Here is an 18,670-nt window from a genome sequence, read left to right as displayed (position 1 = left end):
TGCACCGTAAATCGAAGTTGCCACGTAAATCACTAGATCCAAGTACTGAAGTAAACAAAGTGTCAAAGTAACAATAGGCAAGTTCCGTAACTCAGAGCCATTTCCCTGGGGTTGGGGACGGGGGGTTCAACCCGGAAGCATAGTTGTTTGGCATTTGAAAAAGTGGGGCGTGGGCTAATAGCCCGTTGATCACTTTTGACTCTTAAAAGAACTAGAAGTTTCAAGTTCCAATCGAATGAGCCCCTTTCAAAGTAAATATGACCACCCCTTCCACAAAATCTTATATTCTAATAATGGACAACTTACATAAGTTACAATCCTTTCCCAGGGGGCTATGGAGGATTTCTCAACCCCTAAGTTATAGTAACTGAAATTTTGGACTATTTGAACAATATAGCTATTTCAAATTTTTTATAAAATTTTTGATGACGCATTCGAGGAAAAAAGGCACAAGGTGGGGGGTTAATACTAAAGGGTGGGAAGGACTGGTCGTGCACAAACTTCCCGTGCTGACCCTGTTTTCACTGATCTTAGTGCACAACTAAAAAAGAATAAAACATCAAAATCGTATTGCCTTTATGACCTTTAGTTTTCTATTGTTTAAAACTTACTAGCAGAAACAATTGATTAAATAATTAACTTTACATAAGAGATTATATAAGAGATTATAGCCTGCTTCTCACAAGCAGTAGGCTATATAGAGCTAACCTCCTATTTGCGCTGCAAATATGAGGATATTTGGGGGTCAGATTTCATTCTAGGGGGTGTTTCATTTGAGTCCCCTCCAAAGTTTATACGATCATCTATTCCATAAAAGCCTTATATGGCCCCGCAGCATAAGTTACAGCCCTTCCCCTGGGCTCTCGGGGTGGGTCATGTTGACCCCAAAGTTTTTGTTATCTGATCATTGGACTACTTCAAACAAACTAGCAATCTCAAAATTTTGATCAGATGCATTTGGTTAAAAAAAGATGTGTGTGGTTGTGGGAGGGGGGGGTAGATGCCCTCCAATACCTTTTGACTCAGAAAAAGGTAACTAGAACTTTCAATTTAAGATCAAATGAGCCACTTATGAAGTTTATATGACCTCTCCTTACATAAAACCTTATATACCCCGGGACATAACTTAAACACTTGCCCCTTGGCTCTCGGGGTTTGTGTCAACCTCGGAATTTTTATTATCTAATGTTTGAACCATTTTTAACAAAATGCCTATCTCAAAATTTAGATCGGAAGGGGTTTGGAAAAGGGTGTGGGGGAGGGCTATTTGCCCTTAGATGTCTTTTGACTCTATAAAAGTGAACTAGAACTTTCAATTTTCAACCAAATGAGTCCTCTCTGAAGTTTATACGAGTATCCATTCTATAAGAACCATATATACCCCCAGGGCATAACTTACAACGCCTGTTCCCGGGCCCTGGGTGGGGGGGGGGGGTGTTTGTTGACCCCAGAGTTTTAATATCTGATGTTTGGACTATTTTTAACAAAATGGTCGTCTCAACATTATTATTGGATGGGTTTGGGGAAAAAAGGCAGGGGGCTAGCTGCCATCTGATCACTCTTGACTCTTAAAAAGTGACCTAGAATTTTCAATTTCAAATCAAATGAGCCCTCTCTAAAGTTTATACGTGCGTCGCATCCATAAGAACCTTATATGCCCCAAGGGCATAACTTATAGTGCCTGCCCCCAGAATCTAGGGGGTTGTGTTGACATCAGAGATTTGTTATCTGACCTTTCAACTATTTTTAACAAAATGGCTATCTCAAAACTTTTATCTGATTTAGTTTGGGAAAAAAAGGGCGTAGGGGGGGGTAGTTGCCCTAAGGTCTCTTTTGACTCTGCAAAAGTGAACTTGAACTTTTAATTTCCAATCAATTGAGCCCTCTGTGAAGTTTATACGAGGATCCTATCTATAAAAAACATATTTGCCCCCAGGGCATAAATTACAACGCCTGCTCCTTGGCCCTGGGGGGTTGAGTAAACCCTTGATTTTTCGTTATATTATCTTTGAAGTATTTTTTAACAAATGGCTACCTCAAAATTTTTATCGAATGTATTTAGGGAAAAAGGGCATGGAAGGGGGGGGGGGCTAGCTCCCCTCCAATCACTTTTGACCCTAAAAAGTGAACTATAACTTTCAAGTTCCAATCAAATGAGCCCTCTTTGAAGTTTATAAGAGCATCCCTTCCATAAGAACCTTATATGCCCCCAGGGCAAAACTCACAACGCCTGCCCCCGGGCCCTGGGCGGTTGTTTCGACCTCGAAGTTTTGTCATTTGACCTTCGAACTATTTTTAACAAAATTTCTATCTCAAAATTTTTAGCTGATGTATTTGGGGAAAAAGGGCTTGGGGGGTAGTTGCCCTCCTATCACTTTTGACTCTGAAAAAGTGAGCTAGAACTTTCAATTTCCAATCAAATGAGCCCTTTCTGAAGTTTATACCAGCATCCCTTCTATAAGAACCATATTTGCCGCCAGAGCACAACTTACAACGCCTGTCCCCTGGCCCTTGGGGTTGCTTCATCCCCGGAGTGTTTGTTACATGATCTTTGAAATATTTTAACAAAATGGCTACCTTAAAATTTTTATCGAATGTATTTGGGGAAAACAGGGCATGAAGGGGGGGGGGGGACGGCTAGCTGACCTTCAATCACTTTTGACTCTTAAAAAGTGAACTAGAACTTTCAAATTCCAATCAAATAAGCCCTCTATGAAGTTTATACGAGCATCTCTCCCATAAGAACCTTATATGCCCCCAGGGTATAGTTTACAACGCTTGCCCCCGGACCCTGGGCGGTTGTGTTGACATCGCAGTTTTGTCATCTGACCTTCGAACTATTTTACACAAAATGCCTATCTCAAAATTTTTATCTGATGCATGTGGAGAAAAAGGGCGTGGGGGGGGGGGGTTAGTTGCCCTCTGATCTCTTTTGCCTCTGAAAAAGTGAACTAGAACTTTTCATTTCTAATCAAATGAGCCCTCTCTGAAGTTTATACAAGCATCCATTCTATAAGAACCGTATTTGTCCCCAGGGCAAAACTTGCAACGCCTGCCCCTGGGCCCTGGGGATTTAAAATCCCCAGGGCGTTCCATACGAATTGCCTTGGTCAGAAGATAGAAAATAAGAAAAAAATGACATATTGTACCCAAATTGCTCTTAACTTAGGCAGCACTGTTACGCTATCTATGATAGAATAAAATTGCTAAAGGTAGTGATAAAAATCAAGCCAGGAACTGTCCTAGTTTAACAAATTTCAACAATTCTTGAAGGTTGTAACCAATGGCAATCTTGCTAAAAATCTTTGACACATTTCATAAAACTTCCAGTTATACTATCTAAATATTTTAGTATATTAACTTAAAAGTCACTTATGCAAAAGGCATTAGAATTGACAACAAAGCTTTGTCTGAAAATTCATTTGCCTGATTTTGACCTAAATTTAATTGCAGCAAAAGCAGTCGCCATTGCAGATTGTGCTCGACGTTCACCATTTGTAGTTCGTTGACCTCTTCCAGGAATTTTCGCTGTACCACATTGAAAGACATTTTTGTGAGTGAAGTCCTGGAACAAAAGTGGATTAAATATCTCTTGTGCTGGGAAAATGTCTGATGTAATGATGCACGAAAATGAAGCACAAACGAGATCTGTGGCACGAGGACTTGCGACTAGTGCACACAGATAAAAGGCCTGGACTAAAATGAATAAATAAATCTCCTCCACGGAAATCTCCCTCGGACGATTCCCCAAGATCAATTCTCCCCCCCCCCCGCTTTCAGAAAGTTCTCCCCAGTGGACAATTCCCCCAGAAAATGTCCCAAATATAAAATTCAGCTGCCAAAAGAAAAGTATAACAAATAAACTACTACTACTAACAACTCACCGCAGCACCAAGCCGCCTGAGGCCAACACAGCTACGCACGCTCCTCCTCCACCCCAATCTATTCAGAGCCTCCCTTTTTACACCCACCCACGAAGTTACTATTTCCTTTAAATTTTTCTTTATGGCGTACTCCCACCCCAGACGAGGATGACCTTCTTTCCGTTTAGCCCTAGACTATTGGCCAAAAAGAACAATCTTCGGCAATCTGTCATCCTTCATCCACACAACGTGCCCTAGCCACCTCAACCTTTCTTTCATTATAGCCCTAGAGAGCGGTATTGACCCACATTTTTGTATAGCCTATTGTTTGAAATACGGTCAGTCAGCCGTGTGTCCAAAACAATCCTTAAGCAATTTCTCTGGAAAACATCTAGCAAATCTTAATCCGCTTTTCGGAGCGCCCATGCTTCAGAGCCATATTTGACCACTGTCATCGCTGTAGCTTCTAACATTCTAATCTTGGTTTGCAGACTAATCTTCCTATTTTTCCAAAAAAAATTTAACTGTGAAAAAACACCCTGAGCCATGGCTCTTTTACTTTTGACATCTTCACTGCTCCAACCATCTTTACTAATAATTCTACCAAGGTATGTCAAGCTGCCCACCTGATCAATCTTTTCATTACCAAACGTCACCTTTTCATCTTCACTTATTCCTAGCCATAGTGAATCAGTCATTTTAACATTTATTTTCACATCTATTCTAGCACTCACGAAACCACCAAGACATCATTCATTTTACTAACATTTTTATTTAAAATAATTAAATCATCTGCATAATATAACTCCGGGAGATTTTTTTCTCTCTGCTTAGTTCCGTAGCTTCCCATTGCCCTTCCCGTGCTTCTTAAGACAAAATTCACCAAAATGATACATATAAAGGGGGATAGAACACAACCCTGCTTAACTCCTGATTCAATAAAAAACCAGCTACATCATTTAACCTCATTTCCTACATTAACCGCAGCAATGTTGTTCTTGTACATAGCACTAATCACTTCAATGTATTTGTCTGGTATACCATACAAGGATAAAACCTTTACTAAAGCTCTTCTATCAACAGAATCTAACGCTTGCTCATAATCTATAAAACTGAGGACCAAAGGTGTTTGAAAACTCAGGCAATTTTCAATTATTAACCTAAGAGTGAAAATTCGGTCTACGCATCCTCTAACTTTCCTAAAACCGCACTTTTCTTCTCTTAAAACTTTGTCTACAGCACCTGTCAGTCGTAAAGAGTATTACATTACTAAGTAATTTGCCACCTACAGGGACCAGACTGATCCCTTGATAATTACCAAACTCACTTTTATCACCTTTCTTATAAAGTGGCTTAATTAATGTTTTCCTAAAATCGTTAGGTACTTCCCCGTTTTCAAAAATCATATTCATAATCTTCAGTAACTTATTTCTAACCTCAGAGGCGCCATATTTAAGAAACTCATTTACCACCCTATCAGCACATGGAGCCTTCTTATTTTTTAATCCTTTTAGTACTGTCGCTAACTCCTCCTCACCAAAAAAAAACCTTCCTTCTCATACAAGGTATCACAAACTTTTTCATATTCCTCTATATCTTTTCCTATAACTCTATCTCGGTTAAGCAAATTCTCAAAATGTTCGGCCCATATCTCTTTAGTTTTGTCCTTATCGCTAATTGCGGCCCCATTCCTATCTTTAACTGGGCCAAGTCCGGATTAACTACTCCCTCTCAATTTGTTAACGTGCCAGTACAATATTTTACTATTATGCCGTCTAGCTGTATCTTCAAGATCTTCTGCAATTTTATCCATGGCCTCAACTTCACACCTCCTTTGATTATATTTTAATGCTTTCTCCAGTTTCTTTTTATTCTTCATATTTCAATATGAATTGTCACTAGGATAATCATTGCACAAGCGCCTCCTCATCTCTTTTAAACATAATGCTTTTTCACTAATATTTTTAGCAACAGTCCTAACTTTATTCCCTAAGACACCATCAGGCATTTCACAATTTGTTTTCCTAAAATTATTTCATCCATCTTCCACATTGTCAAATTTTAAAATTCTCCAGTTCAGTATCCAACTGTTCCTAGAAAGTTTCTCTCAAATTCTCATCCTGGAGTCTACCAACATCATAACTTACTGGGAGGTAGTTACCCTTCCAAAATTTCAGCTTTAAGTTCACCCTTGATACTACCAGATGAGGATCTTCACTTTTAACATCAATAACGGCACTCCTATATACCCTAGTATCTTGTATTTATTCTGCCAGTCTTCGGTTTACTATAACATTATCAATAAGGTTTGCTGTTTTACCATCACGTGAATACCATGTTAACTTATGAGCTATTTCATGACCAAACATCGTATTGGTCATAACTAGATTGTTATACCTACAAAATTGCAAAAGTCTTTATCCACTACTGTTTTCTTTTCCTACACCAAATTTACCTAGGCTAGGATACCATCTATACCTATCTCTACCGACCTGGGAGTTAAAATCTCCCAGTAATAAAATCATATTTCTACCTGGAAACCTGTCTATTTGATCCTGTAACTGTAAGTAAAATTCATCTGAGTCACTAGTATCTCCGTCAGTTGGTTCTACAGGGGCATATACTACTATAACTGATACCCTGAACTTTTTAGTCATAAAACGAGCAATTAGTATCCTATTATTAATACCTTCCCAGCCTAAACAAGACTTAGCCGCTTCCTTATTCATCATGAGCCCTACTCCCTGTCTATGTACCCCATCCTTCCTGCCTGAGTAAACAAATTCTATATCACCTAATTTCATCCTTCCTACCCCTGAGATACGAGTTTCTGAAACTCCTAGTAAGTCCAGTTTGAATCGTCTGAATTCGTCAGTCAAAATGTCTATACGATAGTCATTTTTTAACGTCGTAACATTCCAAGTTCAAATTTTCATGTTCTTTAAATCATTGAAATTATTTTGGCCTCAGGAAAAGCAATGATGCTGGATACCAGTGCAGGATGAGGATCACATATCTTCTCCAGTCTACGCCAAAGTGCTTAAGCCGGCTTCGAACCAGAAAGCAAGAAGTCCCTGGGACCTCCATCAATGGAGGCTTTGTGCAAACCTGGGCCCATCTTGGTCACAACATGGTTTTCAGCACTTGGCGATGCTCTTCTATCAACAAGAGTCGAAATCCTGCACAATCTCAAGCCTATTACCTCCGACTCATTATATATTCATGCCTACAAATATTATGCTACTACGAGGAGGCAGCCCATAATAGATAAATTAGCTAGGAAGAGGTTTGTCAGCCCAAAGACACCTGTCAAAACATACCAAGCCCAAAAGAATTGGCCATTAGTCAGAAGCCCGTGCGAATGCTGTGTCGTTTACTAGGCTCTAATTTCCTCGAGGGGCACCACTCCTCAAGTGGAATAGCCGAAGCAAGAAAAGCACTGGGTCCTTTGACCCAGTAAAATAATGACTCAGAAAAAAAATAATGAAGAATCGAGAGATTCTACCTAAATTCCAAAATATAGGCAGAACATGTGAAGTTGAGTATTCCATAGTATCTATTTTTCGATTTTTATTTCTTTTAATTCTTTATTCTTGCTTTTGGGGTTGAGTTATGATAGCAGGGTAAGCTAAAGGCTAAAGAAAATAAATGAAATAAAATATTAAACAGAGATAACAGGCTGGGACTACATTGGACATATGAATTCCCCTCCCCTATGGAAAATTTCCCCCTAGATAATTCCCGGACGAAGCTCCTCTACCGAAAATTACTCCCCGGAAAATTCCCATATGCAAAATTCATCTATCGAAGGGAAATCAAGATAAATGAAAAGAATGGAGAAAAAAAGGATTTGGAAATATTTTACATTAATTCCAAAATATAGGCAGAATAAATGGTTCTGTCCATCTATAATTATTTTGCTTTTGACTTGGGGTTCGACTCCATATTGTTTAAGTTAAGTTAATTAAAAACTTTATTTGCTTCAACTTCTGTCTGCTTGTTTGGAAATTGGAAATAAAGGAAAAAATATATGCCTGTTAAATGTATTTCAGACCGGACAACCATCTAATGTGCGCCAAGTAGACAGGGTTTTGAACGCAAGGTATCGTGCACTATAGATGTCAGTTCCAGACCAAGTTTATGGTAAGTTATTATTTTTACCTTTTAGTCCTGTGAACTTCTATCATAGCAGTTCAAGTTGCCACTAATTTCGTATTTTCAGATTATATTCTTTAATTTTTAACTCAATCACAGAAAACCCGAAACACAGAATTGAGAAAAAAGACTAAAAACGTAGAAACAAAAACTATACACTGGACAGATATTTGACACCACATACTCTGCCTATATTTTGATTTGGAATATATTTAGAATATTAGAAGTCACTTCTTCTCTTAATTCTTATTATCCGTCTCTTTGGTTGGACAGTTTTCATCTGCGGGAATTTTTCTAAGGGGGGGATGTCTGCAGGGAGAATTTTTCACGCGGGGGGGATTATCCTGGTAACTTTTATGTGGGGAAGGTTTATCCAGGGAATCTGTCAGAGGGGATACACCAGAACAATTTCAACAGCTCCTCAAAATTCTTCAAAATAGCCCCCAGGGGCATTGATGCATAAATACCAGTGCAATTTCCATGATCTGTATGCTCCCTAGGTGCCAACTTGAAAAAAAAAATCTTCAGGATTGGTATGGGCTACTAAGCCAGTAGCCAGATCATCATGAAGATGACTCTTTAGGTTTTTCTATTTGAGGAACACAAAAAAAGGCTGATAGGCTTCAACCAGCACTGTATGGAGGCAGCACCAAAGTGACAACCCCTATCTGGACAGGGTACAATATCATATGAAACAGTGGTGGATCCAGGTAGGGGCACGGGGAACCACCCACCCCCCCTAACGTAGTGGTAGATTTGGGGTTGGGACCGCTTGCTCTGGTTGGTGTTGGGACGAAAGTTTTTTTGTATTTGGTTTATAATAGTTGAATTATTAATAAGTTTTCAGTTGTTAAGACTGTTTTTTTTTTTGCAAACAAGTTTGAAACAAAGTTTCAGTTACTTTGTGTGGGTTCTACTAGATTTTACTGATGACGCATACTGCCTAAAAGTATTTAAGTAAATTTAGATTTATCAAGGGAGTCTGTTCATATTACCACAAAATCCAACTGGGAGGCCAAATCTTCATTTCGTAGTAACAAGGAGGGGAAACAAAAAATCCTAACCTCTTTAGGCTATCAAAATGATGTTTTAGGATTGTGCTGTCACAACGGGGCTGAAAAAACTTAATTTTTAAACTTCTTTTTACTGTCAAAAATTTGTTTTCAAGTCTTTCTATGGCACAGGGGCGAAGAAATTGATATACATTACTTTTTTGGCTGTCATTAAATTTTTTTTTGTTTTTTTTGCGAAGCGGGGTGTTTTTTAGAATATTGTCGTTTTTTAGGGAATCTGTATAATAGAAAGTAAACGTACGAGAAGTGAAAAGATATTATTAATTTACGTTTTAGATTTCGATCAGTAAATAGTGGCCACTTTACTGCCTATTTCTATCTAATTAAAGCTTTGCGTTACATGACATTTCATCTCCTCTGTTCATTCTAAAACATTATTTTAAAGGCCAAACTCTGTAGAAATATCTGAAGTTTAATGAAGGTATAAGTATACACTTAAAACTAAGCATACGAGTCGAAATGCTCCTTCAAAGGTCGGAGTAATCATTTAAGGTAAATAGATTTTTGAAAAATTACTTATAAACGAAGGCAAATAATTATGTGTTTATTTTTTTATCAATTTTTTTTTTTTTTTTTTTTTTTTTTTTATGGGCTAAATAGTATCACTGAAAAGCCCGCCTGCTGTTAAATAGAAGAAGAAGAAGAATCTAGCCGGTATAGATGGGTCTCTGAATTCTCAGTTTGAATCAGTAGAATAGCATCAATCCTTTTAAACATTTACTAGCGAAATGTTGAAAATCAGTGGAAATTCACGCTACTAGAGTAGACCATGGAAACGGAATGCAACTAGAATATTACTTCAGAATTTCTCACCTTCTCAATACCATCCAGTCATAAAATATAGTTATGTTTTTGTATTGGGGTGTTATATATTTATCCATAAAATCGTATAAACTGCAATATATACCGCTCAGGATGTTTATACTTATTTTTGATATGTGCCATCCAATCATGTTTGCACGACTAGTTGTTCATATATCAAAATTTTTACAGGACAATTCTCTTACTTAATGCTAAATGCTAAAAGAATTTCTAATCAAAGATTTTTTTCTAAAAGAATTTCTTAATGTGTAATGCTAAAAAATTTCAAATTTATATTTTTGTGCTCAATAGACGTATCGAGATATAAGCGTTTAAATTGAATATCTGAAAATCTCAAGATTAAAACAAAATTAATTAGAAATCTACCACAGCTTGAAACCCTGAAAATTTAAATCACCAATCCATACCGATCAAATACAAAAAAAAAAATAAACACATAATTATTTGTTTTTTTAAGGAGTATTTCGACTATCCAAGCATTTGGAGTTCGTATTTTTCTGACGATTTTGGTCTTTAGTCGAATATTTTAGGATGAGTTGAAGAGAAAATACTACCGAAGAGCTCTAAACTGACAGGACTCATAGACTGACAGCACTAGCCATTATAAACGTTCAACAAAATACTGAGGTAGACATCGACCTTGCTCTACCTCAAACTTTTAAAATTGGAAAGATACACTACGTTGATATAAAAAGTGAAATTTTCACAAGTAAATTGATGAGATTTTGTCGCAGTTGACACTGTTTATTAAAGCTCTATTTAAAAAAACAGTAATTGGTTAATGCTTGATTGCCTATACTTAAAACCGTCGTTTTGAATGTATTCTATGTATTTCTATCTCTTTGTTCTGTTTTTCTTGCTACACCCCAAAACGAACTAGTATTTAATTTTGAATACATCTTTTACGAATATATAAGTTGTACCTTAATCCTCATTTCCTACTCTTCATTATTATCATAATTACTAAGCGATTCCATAAAGCATGGGCACCCATAAAGGGGGGGGGGGCAGGGGGGAGAGTGGGGAGCCCGCCCCTCCCCCCTGGCTGAATAATACTGCCTTATTTTTATATTTTTGTTCTGATATTTCTATTATATAGCATTAAAAGTGCCAATTAGACGAGGTTTGGGGGCCCCCCCCCTGACGAGGTCCCCCCCACTCTTGGAATTCAGCTTATGGGCGCCCTTGCCACAAAGTTAGGCGACAAGCTAAATAAGTTGACCTGTACAAATAGTTACAATGAATGAATGACCCCAAAAGATAGTTCAAGACCAATTTTTTTTACAATTCAAAGCTTAACTCACTCGCTATAGTGGTCTGAAGTGCAAAGGCGGAAAATTATGCAGAAAATATTAAATATCATATTTTTTTTATAGATGAGGAACAACTTTTCTTTTTTTATGGTGGGTTGGTTTTTATAACCTAGTATTGTTGTATCAATATTTTAACATCATTTTAATTTTGACAGATTCGTTATAACTTTAACCCTCACCAGATGCTAGACTCTCTTATGACTATTTCCACTAACTACCTACGACGCATAAATGTCGAGGTTCCCTCGTATTTCCCTTGTATTTCTTTGTTTCGGAAGTTTATCGAAGCAACCTATTATGCGCCACCCGCTAAGAAAAATACTGGATCCTCCCCTGATGTGAAAGGTGGTGTGGCTTCAAGTTCTGTTTTTCGCCCGATCGCCGATTTCTGGTTGTATCATTTTGATATAATCCTTTTTCGCATCCTTGTCAGTGCAGTCAATTAAGGACATCCTTGCAGAAAGCAGTTTTGACAATTTGTTACTTAGAGTCAAAACTGTTGTGTACCCTGTAGTTGTCAAACCAACCAATGAATATGGTCTTCACCTTAGATATTGCCACTATTGACTTTTTGGGCTCCGTGATATGTGACGTCAAGAACAAAAGCGTAGGAGGGGGAAAGCAAAATATACTTTTTCGAAATCTAGGGGAGGTAATTTTGTATTTTTTCAATAACAATACTCAAAACAAGCATTTTTCAATAGAATTATCAACAAGAGATATTTTTCAAAATCCAGAGGCCAAATGTCTTCCCCAAGATATAATTGGCACCCATGGTAGAGATCTCTTAGCGTGCCACTTGGAATTTTGGAGTTTCGTTTCAGGGTTTCATTTAAAGACTCCTGGTTCATTGCCTCTTTATTAAGATATCTGAGTGGTCTGCGTCAACTTCCACAACCTCTACCATTTCACAGCAGAGTTCAAATTGTTGACGTTATGTTACAACTCATCACTTTTGCACCGACTTTTCTCATATTAAGATTCCCAGTTACAATGCTGTGTACTATTAACTTAGACATGTTAAGTTTTTCTGCTATTAAATAAAAGACTGAATCAGTGATAGGACTCAAAGAGTTCTTTAACTGTTGAAGTCCAAATACCTTATTGCAAATACCAGATTTATCTTTGTCCTTATACTTGTGGAAAACCTTGACTTTTGGTATTACACTATCTACACGGGCCTGCTCAATCAAGTTAAGAGTATGTAGCAGTATCACCAAAGAGAGTGCAAAATTGATGGCATATTGCTGCTCTATCGTCTATTCATTTTTTTCAATTTTATCCCTTGACCAAGATGAAAAAAGATATGCTTTGCAGAATGACTTGTACTCACACTCTCACTGCTCAGAAGGGATTTCTGTGCGGTATGATGCTTAGGGAAGACCCCTTACCACCTATACTAACAATTCAAAGCATTCTTTTGGCAACTCGAATTCTATCCTTCTTGAGGTCCTCTTTAATTTCTTCAAGGATTTTACTCCCTGACCATCTTAATTTTGAAATGTGCGTTATGTCTCTACCTTGAGAGCCAGTTGAGGTAATTTGAATTCAAAAGCAAGAAGAGAGTTGTATACTGAAGGTAAAAAAAAGAAGTGTCTGTAGGGTGAAATATATGATAAAATAAGAAACTATAGGGGAATTATTAAAGTGTTCATAGACCCTAGTGGATCATTCGTAATAGACTACGAAGTAATTTTTTTAATTAAATAACAAAAACCTCGTGCCAGGCAATATAGACCATGATAAACCCTGATTTTTATCTTAAGTTTGAGGAAGAACTTTTGAAGTATTATTTAACAACCTGAAAATAGCGTATGAATTTTTGCCATTCGACTATAATTTGCGGGTTGTAATTTTAAATCCGATCCTTCTTACTTTGCGGTTGACATTCCTGATAATCGGTAACAATATATTATTTTACAGTTCAATGTGACATAAAGAGCTTTACCTTTTGATATTCACACACCATTTGAAACAATAAGTTATCTTCAAATTCTCTGAGATTATCCAATGTGAGAATTCAATGTGACATAAAGAGCTTTACCTTTTGATATTCACACACCATTTGAAACATTAAGTTATCTTCAAATTCTCTGAGATTATCCTGGTTAGCACGAGTTGTTAACAGAGGGTTCCAGCGTAAGTCAGTATTCCTAGAAAGAAAGGCTATGGATATTTTTTACATCGAATTGATCTAATTAACAAAATTACTGATATATTATCTTCTTTGAAACAATTGGGTAGTATTACTGTAAGCTAAATAAACATATTTTCCTTTATTTGTTTCTCGCGTTATTTATATTGTGGACGTGGCAGAATGACAGTATGGCACCTCGTAGATATATCAACTTTTACTATAAGTTAATCATTTATGCGTAAACACGCAAATGCACAAGTAAACATAAGATGAAATATCTAGAAGGAATTGCTTTATTCAAACTATCCCCTCTTACCAACAACAAATTCTTCAAATCCTCTTTATTCAACCTAAGTTTAAAATTGACCGCCTCCCCTCAACAGTCTTTAGCGTGGGAGTATATTTTCATTTGTTTAATTTTGTAAATGGAAAGGCAATGTGGTCTAAGGAATTGTTTACTTATACAGCAGAAATAAAGTACAAAGAGAAACAAGAGAGGTAGAATTTGATTTCCCATTTTGGACTCTTTCCAAAGGTAATAACCATTACCATTGTAATTTTTCCTCAGTCCTACTCCCTTATTTTAGGTTATACACCTAATAATACTTACTAGGTGGGTTTCGGCTTTTATTCTGATTACTTCTTATAAACTGTTCAAAATTCAAATTGAACTGCTTTCAAATAAAAAAAAAAAAAATTTACATACCAAAAGGCTATATCTGGCTAAAAGATGCATGGGGTTGAGGCACAACTACAATGGCAGGTCTATATGCATAAAGTTGATCTTTATGTATGCGGCCTAGGTAAAATTATGATGGCATTTTTTGTATGTAGCAATTCCTGTATTATTAAGCTTATGATTATCAAGCAAATCCACATGTAAGCAGAAGATGGAATACTTAGAAGTAATGGCTTCACGGATTAGACTGAATTGCTCCAGAGATCTTTTTTTTGTCTGTAGAGGTAATTTCGCTTAAAAAAATTGCTATTAAATACATTGAAGGGTATATGGTAAGGTATATGTCAAATATGATGCTTGGTTCATAATGCAAAAGTTATACTAAAAATAATAGTCAAGTAAATGACTGGTACAAGAACAGAATTGACCAACAAAATTAACAAATTGTACCTATGGCCCTATGACCATGTTTCATCGCTAAAGATTCAACTCTTGTCAGTTTCTCGTTCTGTTTGGCTTACATAACAACCTTGTTTTCCCATAAGACGCTGGATGGCAGCAGATTAGACTATTGTGGCCCAGATGTAATCTAGGAGTGGTTGATGTGGCACATATTCTAGCAGCGTGCCAGCAGCTTTCTCATTTCAGAAGTAATTTTTTAGTGTGAAACTCTGGATTTCCCGGGGATCGTGCAGACGACTTCCAAATGACAATTTCAGGTCTGCAAATACATTAAAGGAGTGGTAAAAAAAGAGACTCACTCAAGTTCGTGTGTGTGTGTTTTTTTTTGTTTTTTTTATTGTTTTTTTTTTCTTTCTTTTCTTTTGTTGCTGTTTCTCTAGGAAGGAGGGAAAAGATTGTTTCTAAGTTAAGTTATTGCGACGTGATGTTTAGTACTGTTTTGTATGGCTTTATTCGGGTTATAATAAAACTTATTATTATTATTATTATTATTATTATTATTATTATCATTATTATTATTATTATTATTATTATTGTTATTATTATTATTATTATAGTAACCTTGTTCTCCCATAAGATGTTGGATGGTAATATATTTTTTTAATATAATTTATCTTAGTTCCTTATGTTGTTTTTTCTTCATGGTCTAGTAGCCGAAATTTGAAAACTCTGTTGTGGTAACCCTGCTCTAAACAAGTCTATTAAACAAGGTAAAAATTAAGTGCTTTTTGCAGGTAAATAACGGGAGGTAGACCTATTCTATATTTAAGAGGAAGATATGCCCTAAAACTGAAGGGTTCTCAGAGCTTTGTTTATATTGACTGTAGGATAAAATCTAGGGGACACAGAGTCCCCTTTCGAGAAACAATATTGAGGGCTACCTTGAAAATTTCAAACAGGCAATTATTTTTGAAATCTATGCATTCTAAATCTTCAAAAAGAAAGAAATCGACTTGTCCCAAAAAAAGTTTCTTCCAAAATAGTCCGAAGAATTTCTATGAATTCTAACTTCGATGTAAATTTTGCTACCATTGATTGGCACTCGCTGATTGGCATCAACCAATCAAGAAATTCTATAAAAAAAATCTGATTAGTTAAATTAAGTGCTAGCTAAATCTCGGTATTAGTAAAATCTCACTATAAGTGAACCTTTAGTAAAACTTCTTTGCAGAAAACTACTTTATGGACCTAAAACACAAAAAACATGAATTGATCTGGAATTTGTCCATTTGTTACTTAGAAATTAAATAAAAGTAAGTTGCAAGTTGACTTGCCCTTATTCTACAAAGCATGAAAGAAAGCAGGACTTACTTGTAAGATGGAAGTGGTTTTGGATTCAAGTTTTTTCTTCTAAACGTTGGAATTCTGGCGCTCCGTATCTGCGGGGGAGAGGGATTTTCGTCCTCTTCACTCCTTGTATCCTCTTCAAGAACGTCTTCAGAAACTTAAAAGTAAGTTAAAATGCTCTTAATTTTAAAAATGTACAGCTACTCAGACGTTCACTAATTCTGTACCCAAATCAGTCATACATTTCGGTTCTTTTTTTTTGCACCCTCTTGTAAGTCTTTTGCGATTCTTAAAGCCTTAAGTCCAAAACAAATGTCTTTAAAAAGGCAATTTTTATTGGGAAACTTTGTTTGTAGGTGTTGAACAAAGTACATCCCATCATTAAAAAAAAAAAAAAAAAAAAAAAAAAGTCTGCCTAAAAGCCCATCTTTTTAGGAGAAGCAGTGTGTATACTGCACAGGTAGAAAATTTACAAATCTTGCACCTGTCGTATTTTATTAAAAATACCATATTTCGAAATAGAACTTTCAATTCTTTCGATTAGAATATAGAACTTTTGAGCCGATCAAAACTATCTCGACATAGATCTGAACATAAGTTTGTTTTCACTATTTATATCCCTAAAGTTAAAAACACCGCTTAAAAATGAAGAGTTTTTGGCAAATAATTTTTTTTTGAAGTTCTATGCAGCTTTCATTTGACTACTAATTTATCAAATCTTATCACACTGCTAAAAAAAATTGTTTAAAATAGTGAGCGAAATGAATGAATTTGTAATTAATAATTATTTATTCTCTCTCTCTCTCTCTCTCTCTCTCTCTCTCTCTCTCTCTCTCTCTCTCTCTCTCAATTTTAGCCAGCGTTGTTGACGAGTGTTTGATTCGTGTTTCGTATTGGAACCCTTAACAGACCTTCCCATACACTAAAATTTTATTAGAGCTTGAAGAAAGCCTTCAAAATATCAAAATGATGTAACTATTTTGAAATGTATCATAGGCAGTGCAATAGCGCTGCCTAAGGAAAGAGCGATATGGGCACAATGTATTATTATTATTTTTTATTTTTTATTTCTTGGTCTTAGACCAGGGTACTTCGTATCGAAGGAGTGGTCGTAAAAACTTCGAAAAGGGCTCATTCGATTGGTAATTGGAGTGGCTTGTGCCCTTTTTAATAGTCGAAAGTGATTGGAAGGCAAATAACACAATTTCCCCAAACACATCTAATCAAAATTTTGAGATAGCCATTTTGTTCAGCGTGCTTGATTTCCAGATAGAAATTATGTTTTTGAGGAGGACTCTCCCCCACAGCCCTCAGGGCACGGGTTGTAAGTTATGCCCTGGGGGCATATAAGGTTTTTATAAATAGTGATGTTTTAGAACCTTCAAAAAGGGCCCATTCGATTGGAAATTAGAAGGGCTAGTGCCCTTTTTAATAGTCAAAAGTGATTGGAGGATGACTAACACCCCTCTCACACCCACCATTTCCCCAAACACATCCAATCAAACATTTTGAGAGAGCCATTTTGTTCGACGTAGTTGAAAACTCTGGGAATTATGTCTTTGAGGACGACACTCCTCCCAAAGCCCTCAGGGCAAGGGTAGTAAGTTATGTCCGGGGGGCATATAAGTTTTTTTTTTTACAGAAAGTGTTGTCGTAGAAACTTCAAAAAAGGGCTCATTTGATTGGAAACTCAAAGGGCAAGTGCCCTTTTTAATAGTCGAAAGTGATTGGATGATGAGTAACCCCCTCTCATGCCCACCATTTCCCCAAACACATCCAATCAAAATTTTGAGAAGTCATTTTGTTCAACGTAGTTGAAAGGTCCGGAAATCATGTCTTTGAGGATGACAACCCCCTCACAGCCCTCAGGGTAAGGGTTGTAAGTTATAAGTTATACCCTGGGGGCATAAAAGGTATTTATAGAAAGCGTTGTCGTAGAAAATTTAAAAAGGGATCATTCGATTGGAAATTGAAAGGGCTAGTACCCTATTTAATAGTCGGAAGTGATTAGAGGGCAACTAACCCCCCTCTCACACCCACCATTTCCCCAAACACATCCAATCAAAATTTTGAGATAGCTATTTTGTTTAACGTAGTTGAAAGTTCAGGAAATTAGGTCTTTGAGGATGACAACCCCCCCCCCCGCCCTCAAGGCAAGGGTTGTAAGTCATACCCCGGGGGCATATAAGGTTTTCATTGAAAGCGTTGTCGTAGAAACTTCATGGAAATTAGGTATTTGAGGATGACAACCCCCTCACAGCCCTCAGGGCAAGGGTTGTAATTTATGGCCTGGGGGCATATAAGGTGTTTATGGAAAGAAATGTCGAAGAAACTCAAAAAGGGCTGATACGATTTGAAATTGAAAGGGCTAGTGTCTTTTTTAATAGTCAGAAGTGATTTGAAGGCTTGACATTTTATAGTAAAGATCGATGTGGGTACAATGTATGATTATTTTTTTCCTTTTTTTCCTTTTTTCGTTTAGACCAGGGCACTTCGTATCGAAGGAGTTGTCTTAGGAACTTCAAAAAGGGCTCATTCGATTGGAAATTGAAAGGGCTAATGCCCTTTTTACTAGTCGAAAGTTATTTGAGGGCAAATAGTGATTGGAGGGCATTGGAGGGCAATTAGTTGTTGAGAAAAATGTAGTTTTTGGCCATGGAGGAACCATGCCCCGAAGCTTTTCTTATTTATAAAATTCCTCTCAGGGAAAGCACTTGGGCTTTCAAACTAAATAAACAATAAGTTTCAAACTTATCTTGGACACTAAAGTCTTTAATCCCTTCCTAAGCTCCCTATGACCTCCCCTCCCCCCCCCCAAAAAAAAATATTCGTCCTTCTAAGCTCAGTTAACCATCCCTGAAATTTTCAATCCAAATGTA

General features: G+C 36.7%; 1 protein-coding gene across 1 annotated transcript in view; it reads right to left on the bottom strand.

Moving 5' to 3' along the window:
• Nucleotides 1-3,418: 3,418 nt before the first annotated feature.
• The window catches only part of LOC148950745 (SANT and BTB domain regulator of class switch recombination), a 205,171-nt gene continuing 189,919 nt past the window's right edge, over nt 3,419-18,670 (bottom strand). Inside the window, exons 9-11 of the mRNA XM_089091935.1 lie at nt 15,816-15,948; nt 13,271-13,379; nt 3,419-3,565 (exon numbers count right to left, since the gene is read on the bottom strand). Coding sequence (XP_088948061.1) covers nt 3,419-3,565; nt 13,271-13,379; nt 15,816-15,948 — 389 coding nt within the window. The remainder of the gene's footprint in view (nt 3,566-13,270; nt 13,380-15,815; nt 15,949-18,670) is intronic.

Source organism: Artemia sp. Qi Xiang Cuo, chromosome 7 (genome assembly GCF_049724085.1).
Source record: "Artemia sp. Qi Xiang Cuo chromosome 7, ASM4972408v1, whole genome shotgun sequence".
Classification (NCBI taxonomy): domain Eukaryota; kingdom Metazoa; phylum Arthropoda; class Branchiopoda; order Anostraca; family Artemiidae; genus Artemia; species Artemia sp. Qi Xiang Cuo.
The sequence above is the reverse complement of the archived record's forward strand: the minus strand, read 5'-3'. Positions and strand labels throughout refer to the sequence as shown.